The following is an 8,858-nucleotide window of genomic DNA, read 5'->3' as shown; positions in this document are numbered from 1 at the left end:
ATGCTTGTTACTGGCAACAATCACCAGTTCATCCAGAATCTCATTGCCAATCTTAAAACTGCTTTTTCCCTCAAAGAACCCATCCCTGTCTCAATGTTCTTAGGCATTCGAATCACCCCAGTCCCAGATGGCCACTTCCTTGACCAGCAACAATATTCCCAAGCCATTTTGCAAACCAGTGGTTTTCTTAACTGTAAACCTTCTACTACTCCCATTGCTCTCAAATCGCAAACTCAAACAGCTCCAGCTCAACCGTCACACGACTCAACCTTCTACAGGCAGCTAGTAGGCTCTCTCCAATATTTAACCATTACAAGACCGGACATCACATTTTCTACCAACCAAATCTGTCAGCATATGCATGATCCTAAACCAATCAACTTTAAAGCCATGAAGAGACTTCTCCGTTACATACAGGGCACCATTGCATATGGACTTGCCCTACTTTACAGCAACCTGGACCTCTCAACTTAAGTTGATGCGGACTGGGCCTTTAATCATACCGATCGAAAATCCACTACTGGCTTCTACACCTTTCTTGGCTAGAATTTGATTTCATGGTCAGTGAAAAAGCAAACCACAGTGGCCAAGTCGTCCACCGAGGCCGAATACTACATGATGGCAGCGGCCACCTCGGACATTCTCTGGCTTAGAAGACTTCTCTAGGAATTTGATGCATCTCAAACTCAACCTACCAAAGTATTCTGCGATAATACCTCCGCCATAGCCTTGGCTAAAAATCCCATATTCTATGCTCGCACTAAACATATTGAGATTGAGTATCATTTTATTAGTCACCACATCAACAACAAGGAAATCAAAGTTCTACACATCAAATCTACTGGACAACACACTGATCTCCCGATAAAGACTCTAGCTACGACTCAGTTCCAAGAACTTCGCACCACACTAACTATCCTTCCTAGGGACAATCAATTTGAGGGGGCCTGTTAGAATATACTAGCTCCATGTGCCCACTACTCTATTATAATATATATATATATATATTAGTGTGTAGCACTGTAGCACCACTACACAACATTACAGAGCTGCGTATTGAATCTAGAATTACTGTAAAACAAAGCCTTCAATGCCATCATGATAACTTATGGCATTGTTGCACTCACATACCTAGCCGTCCAGCATCATAGTTTGAACCAGTTAGGCGCCAAAGCGCTCTAGTTCAAACAAAATTTTGGACTATTCATTTTAAATTTATTTTCAAAAATTGAGTTGTTATAATCTACCCAATTTAGAAAAATATCATCCGCGATATTTTCATTAAGGATTCATGCATAAAATGGTTAAAAAAATAAATATGTTCTCAAATAAATATGTACAAAAATCTAAATTAAGTCAAACTCAAATCAAAAGCTCATCGAAGAATCTACAGTAAATCAATAATCAATATATATCATACAGTCATACAGCTCATTCAATCACATGCCATTCATGTATGTAATGAAATGCTAAGTTAATCAATCATTCAAACCAAATTTATTACTAGCATAACTCTTAGATTATAGTTTGTCTTCCTGATATTATAAGTTATACACTTGTGGCATGCACCAGGACCACTAACAACTCTATTATCAATCCTTTATATCAATCGTTCACTATAATCTCTCGATCTTACAATCCTCTGTCATTTAGTCTGCCTACTCTATCATGCTCCTAAATAAGGTCTTCCACCAAATCTTCTCTGAGAATAATCTAGTACCTTATGTCATTGTTGTCTGCATCAAAAATATCGTCTTGTATGACGGTAGCACTGACTCTAATGTCTTCTTCCACGACAAACCACGGTTATGATAGCATGAGGCGAGTTAGCATAAAGAAAATGGATATATATATAAAACAAATAAATATGTTCTCAAATAAATATGTTCAAAAATCTAAATTAAGTCAAAATCAAATCAAAAGCTCATCGAAAAATATACATTAAATCAATAATCAATATATATATATATATATATATATATTACAGTCATACAGTTCATTCAATCACATGTCATTCACATATGCAATAAAATGTTAAGTCAATCAATCATTCAAAGCAAATTTATTACTAGCATAACTCTGAGATTATACACCATCTAGCCAAAGAGGGATATTAGCCTTCTACTCCATCTAGCTAATGTATGTAAATTATTATTCTTTTATGTGTTCACCCATATATTGTGTTGTATGCTTTAATTAATTTTGCTCATGTGCTACCTTTGCCTTATAAATCAATGCTTGTTTATTCAAGAAATGTTGGTGTTGTTCTGGGAATTGAGGTGGAGGATTCATGAAGGCTAGGTTAGCATTAGTCTTTTGTTATTTTTCATGAAATCCATAGAAGAAAGTAAAAAAAAAAAAACAAAGAATTCTTTAAATAAGGCCCCATTAAGAATTCTTCCAGCTGATATTTATTACCAATTTTGATTGGTCTTATACATGTTTTTTTTTTATATAAATCAAATTTATAAGAATCAAATTTATATAACTGTTGCGTCCAGGAGTATTCGCGGCGGTAGAGAAATATTATATTTAACGTCTTAGCATTGTACGAAGATCTGGCACGCAAGCAGATAAGGAGAGAGGGTCTAGCATTTATGAGACACCAAGATTTTTACGTGGAAAACCCCTGTAAAAGGGGGAAAAACCACGGGGCCTAGCCCAGTTTGAACGAATCCACTAGTATTTGCAGTCGATTACAAATGAGACCCTTCCTTGGGAAAAGGCCTTAGCATGATGTACATCTTATGGAGTACATTACATGATGTAAATACAAAGATCTACTATCGACGTATTCGCTTTGTTAGAAGGACTGCAGTTGGCGTGCGACGTAGGTCAGGAGGACCGTAGTCAGCTGGCGACGGAGGATTGTAGTCGGCGGGCGACGTAAGTCAGGAGGACTGTAGTCGGCGGGCGACGAAGGTCGGAAAGGATGTATTCGGTGAGCGACATAAGTCAGGAGGACCGTATTCAACGGGCGACGGATGTCAAAAAGACTGTAGTCGGCGGGCGACGTAAGTCAGGAGGACCGTAGTCAGCTGGCGACAGAGGATTGTAGTCGGCGGGCGACGTAAGTCAGGAGGACCGTAGTCGGCTGGCGACGGAGGTCGAAAGGACTGTAGTCTGACGACGAAGATCAGTAGGACAGCGTCAGGTAAAAGTACAGCAATGAAAAGAAATACATCTTCGCATAGACGTCCAGCGGAGTCCGATAACCGGTAGAAGTCCGGCGTCGGGTAGAAGCTTGGCGAAGAGTGAAGGTCCGACGTCGGGTAGAAGTCCGACGTCGTTGGTGGCAGAGGAGAACTCTGGCTTCACTTGGGCGGAGTTTCGGCGTCATGAAGAGAATAGAACTATAGAAGCAGCTTTACATACAATTTACTCCAAGTTTCATTATTCTAAGGCAAGGTAGACATGCCGGCAGAAATCTATAAGATAAGTCAAACAAGTATTATCTTGTAAGTCCCAAGCATCAAAGAGGGGCGGCCTCGACTTCGAAACTCTTCCCATCTACTCCTGTGTTCCTAATTCTCCTTTAAGGAGCTGAATAACTTGCATTCCAGAACTACCTAGGACCAATATGTAGTCCATCCACCCTATTTTGCATTTGGTTGGAAATTTTAAAACTACATCCTGGAAAACATTCAAATGAATAAAAGACAAGTGATAAGCATAATAGAATTAGGACATGTATGTTTAAATAGGTTGACCCTTAGCTAAATTGCAAGAGCAAATATTGAACTATATTAACTGCTCCATCAGGAGCAAAGTTTTAAAAGATAGACCAACCATCTAGGAAAAAAAGTTAATTTGGAAGAAACCAAATAGTTGGACTTTAACTAAATAATTTTGAGCTCGTTGAAAAAAATGGGCACTCCAATAGTATATTTCCAATGTATCAATAGGAAGTAAATAAATTAACCAACCTGCCATCATGCATCTCTACCCTCATTCCATTTTGTCACTTCTCTACTCATAGCTGATTTATTTTCACATGTCAAACATAGAGCTGTTCATGTGTAAGATACAAAGACATGCTAAGAAAAATTTATAATGCAAAATATTCAAAACGACAACATAAAAGTTACTTGTAGTTATTTGTTTAATGAGATTACATTAGTTGGAGAGAGAGAGAGAGAGAGAGAGAGAGAGAGAGATGTATGAGATTGAGATGAAAGAAGAAAATGGAAAAACAAAAGTTATAACTCAATATATAGTTATGCTGAAAATATGAAACGTTTCACATAAATCTGATTAACAGCTCAATCGTTACTGTTATGTAAGAAGAAGATGAAGCATTTCACATGCAAATAAGAAACTGAAAGTATGATTACATTGAAAAACTTATAATTTCACTGTTAGAATGAATCACTCTGATCACGTATGAAAGAGATTAATATAAGTATTAAGTTATATAGAATTTGAAATTTCATGAATGTTGTTATAATTTAACGTTGTTATCACTATGTTATTTCTAAGAATGCTAACAAATAACCTCAATGAAAGTTGAAAAAAAAAAGTATCTCTCAGCCAAAGGTAAATTTTGATAATCAACTAAATTTATTAAAATTAGCATCGCAAACTCAAGGTATATCAGAGAGCATAGTGTGATGGATGTCCGAGCTACTATTACCATGCTCGGGTTTGCAGAGGCCGAATCCATGCTCGGGTTCGCGGATGTCCGAGCTACTATTGCTTCGGCCTTTGCACTACAAGTCGTTCGTCGTGAGGAGGCGACGGTGTATCCATTAGGTGGGTCAACATCGACGGAGAGATGTAAGAAGATGGAGGCCGACTCCATAGCCTCATCCAGAGTAAATAAACTCACGAGCATTCTCATCTCTGCAAATACTTAATGTTATGCTTCTCTTATAATGACCAATATTTTACACCATAAAATATTACATGTCTCACCATATCTTTTAGAATCTTTCTCTAGGTTTGAGGGGAATTTTTTATCTCACAATAAGCCCAACTTATTCTTCCAGTATAACTATCCAACTTGAATTCTACTAATAGTATCCACATATATTTCATTATGAACTCCTTATATTGTCTTATCAACAAGAAGAATATCATCAACAAAATGCATACACCATGGTACAATCTCTTGCAAATGTCTACCGAGAACATCCATGACCAAAGAAAAAAAAAAAGAGCTAACGTATATTAACTTACGCATGATTCCAACGATTGAGGCAGTGAACGATGGCAATGGAGCAGTGTACACAAAGGCAATATTCGACAGGAGGCGACTCACACGACCAATAGCGAAGCAAGAATAGGAAAGAGCATGAACGAATTGAGAAGGAAGACTATTGCGGAAGGAAAATATGGCCTTTACTGGATGTCATACTGGCGGATTTTTTCCTGCTCCCAAAGTACTCTCACTTTTACTCTCAAAAGAAATTTTGAAGAAGGATACTTCGTCAATCAGCTTTTAGGACTCTTATATATGAATGAGACGAAAAACCATCTAGAAAAGTGAAAATTTTATTTTGACTGTCTTGGATCATACATTATGATCACATATCATACGTACGATCAGTTCAAATAAATTCTCCTACGATCCTGTACGAACCTATTTCGTACACTTGTTAGTATATGTTCGAACTCATATCGTACGCTATGATGCTAACTGAAAATAGAGAGTACTTGATTTAGACTATCATATCAATAAAGAAATAATTCTTTGTGAATTACACCAGTGGATTATACATGAAGTATTTTAATGAACCCCTACGCACCCCATTGCATGTTATCACAACTTTGGGCTAGATTCCATGATCCTTTGGCATAGTGAATCTGAAGAAAAACCAACAAATACAACCTGAAAAAAGAAACCGTTAACAAAATAACCTAGCATCACTATATTCAACATAAGAAATCTGAAATAAAAGAGATAAGCTTAGAAAAATAACGAATGCACAACACTACTTTGGCCACAAGCCAAAGTGCACTTTATTTTATTGCACGTGTATAAAGTGCATATTGTTAGAATTAAAAAAAAGATCATTATAAGAATATTAATATTATTGTATAAAAAATTAGTAAAATATATGATTCCCTAATTGATAGTGACAAAAAAAATATTATAACTTTAATGCTAAATTTATCAATCCAAATTATGAGATAGACATTTTCAACTAAAAATTAGAGTCATATTAAAACTACATTCAATAATTCTAGAATAAAGATTAGTATTTATTAATAATAAAATAAATCCAATTTTATAGAGAAAACAAAAAAATATATAAAATAGCACATAATCCTAGAGATTATATTAATGTGATTTATATAAATAAGTTTGATAAATTAGATATATGCCAATTAAAATAATAAATATTGATAATTACAATATTTAAGCTGAATCAATTAATATTCTATTCAATTATATATATATACATACATACATACTAAGATTTAGGACCTATAGAGTGATCGAAAAAGTCGAATATTTCTCTCATAATTTATGAATAATTATACTGAAACATAACATAGTTGATAAATGCTATTCAAATGAAAAAAAATGTAATAATTCAAATCAATTTTTTTTAACACACAACGTGACATCAGATTGAAAAAGATGATTTACCTAGTTTATGAATAAATAAGATGAACTATAATATATTTGTTTAATGTTATTTAAATCAGAATTTTTTTGCAATAATTCAAACAAAAATTTATTTATCACAACCTGAAACCAGATCGAAAAAGAGATAATAAAAATATAAAAAAATTGAAAACTAAAACAAAGATCTTAAAATCAAATTGAAAAAATAATTAAAAAAAAGAACCTCAAAGTTGAAAGAAATATCGCAAGCAGCTATTATCCTAACCTTGGTTGTGATAGCTATTTGCACTCCACAAAAACTAGGGTGTAATCGTTATTTGAACTCATTGAGATGATAGCATCAACGAAGATGGTGAGGCTTCTTAAAAGATGCTTCATCTAGTTTATGAATTAATAAGCTGACACATAATAAAATTGATGAATGTTATTTAAACCAAAATTTTTTTTATAACAATAAATCTAATTACAATTTGAAATCAAATTGAAAAAGTGGTAATTAAAAAAAAATTAAGGCAAAGATCTCAAAATCAAATTGAAAAAGAAGTAATAAAAAGAAAGAAGAATTTGTAAGTTGAAACAAAGAACCTAAAATTCAAAAGAAATCTCGCAAGCAGCTACTATCCTAAGCTAGCTGCTTTGACTCAATGAAAACTAGGGTGTAATCACTTTTTGAACTCGTTGAGAATATATCATCAACGAAAATGGAGGGGCATGGCATATGATAATTTGTGAAGCATTATATACACCGTATATAGAATACCAAGAGTTGTCAAATATTGAGCAAGTTGAAGAGTCCCGAACAGAAGAAGCTGTTAAAATTCATTAATTAATAGTATTTAATGTGACAAATAATCTTAAGAGCCGTTTTGTGAATTATGTAATATCCATTGCTATTCTCTTAATTAAATGCAATTAAGAGAATACAATAATAATTATAATAAGAAAGTAATAAAAAAATTTTAATGCAATAAAATGAATGGTTTAATACTCGTTTAATGCAATAAAAAAAAATGAAGAGCCGTTTAAATTTAATGCAATTAAATTCGTACATACGTTTTTTTTTATTAATAGGTTATTAATTCGGTTCGTTTTGAAAGGGCATTGTTTTACATTAATTATTATATATTTTAAATTTAATATTGAATTCTCCGGACCTCTTTTTATATCAAAGTGACGTTTCAAATATCACATTTTTAACTCTCTGGAACTCTTTTTTTTATTAATAGCCGGAGAGTATTAATTGAATAGTAATATTTAATTTCAGAGAAAGAGCATTAAATTATATAAGTATTATTTTTTATTTATTAATTAGTTATAATATAATGGACGGCCAAGATAATTAAAAAAATAAGTAGAATGGATGAACAAGATTTGCTCGGGAAAGGAAACTCAAGCCCCTTTTATAATAGTATATATATATATATTTGTTTTTTTTATTTTTTATTTTTTTATTTTTTATTTTTTACACATCAAGGCAATGATTCTAACTGGATCTAAGAGAATAGCATGCTAAAAATCCCTATGTCCATGTCTCGTAAGGAAGTTTCAGGGAATAAGTCTCTTGACTCTTTTTAATAAATCAAGGCAAAGGCCTCTTCTAAGTTGACAAACCATTATGTAGAAACATTGCAATCAAAGAATCAATACATATGATCTTGAATAAAACTTCCTTAGAAAGAAAACTAAGTGATTCCCTCTTTTACTAGCTGTTTGACCTGTTATGTTTTATTTACTTAGTAAAGGAAAATATCAAGAAGAAATTATGTTTTTGTTATATGTAAAAAGGTAATTTATACTTTAGAAAAAAAAATTTCTGTTATATGTTAGTTCTGATATAAGATAGATATTAGATAACTTGCTCACGCGGACTTAGATTTTTTACATTTGATAGATCAGTTTTATGGCGCCAAAAGAAATTATTTTTATTGTGAAAGTTGTTTTTCATAATAAATTTCTTTGTTATATGTAAAAAATTAATTTATACTTTAAGTCTTTAACATTATACATATTTTAATTTTTATGTAAACCTGAAGATATTTACAACAATTTTATCTTTAAAATTATTACATTAAAATATTATACTTTAAATTACAATTAAATGAGCCAAAAATTAATAATTCAATAAAGACAAATTTATGTGAGTAATATCAATAAATTTATACATTCATGTAATTAAATAAAAATACTATTAAAATTTATAATATATTTTTTTATTTGTATTAATTCAAATGCACAAGCAATAAAATTAGATCGGAAATTAGAAAGTCATTCTACTAGAGCCCTA

At 32.6% G+C, this 8,858-nt stretch overlaps 1 protein-coding gene across 1 annotated transcript; it reads left to right on the top strand.

Moving 5' to 3' along the window:
* On the top strand, positions 1-474 carry LOC110108904 (uncharacterized mitochondrial protein AtMg00810-like). Its single transcript, XM_020839760.1, has one exon. The coding sequence runs from the start codon at positions 1-3 to the stop codon at positions 472-474; it is 474 nt and encodes a 157-aa protein (XP_020695419.1).
* Positions 475-8,858: the final 8,384 nt, after the last annotated feature.

The sequence above is a fragment of the Dendrobium catenatum genome, unplaced genomic scaffold, assembly GCF_001605985.2.
Source record: "Dendrobium catenatum unplaced genomic scaffold, ASM160598v2 fragScaff_scaffold_1297, whole genome shotgun sequence".
Lineage (NCBI taxonomy): Eukaryota > Viridiplantae > Streptophyta > Magnoliopsida > Asparagales > Orchidaceae > Dendrobium > Dendrobium catenatum.
Note: the sequence above shows the minus strand (reverse complement) of the source record. Positions and strands in the feature narration are given on the sequence as shown.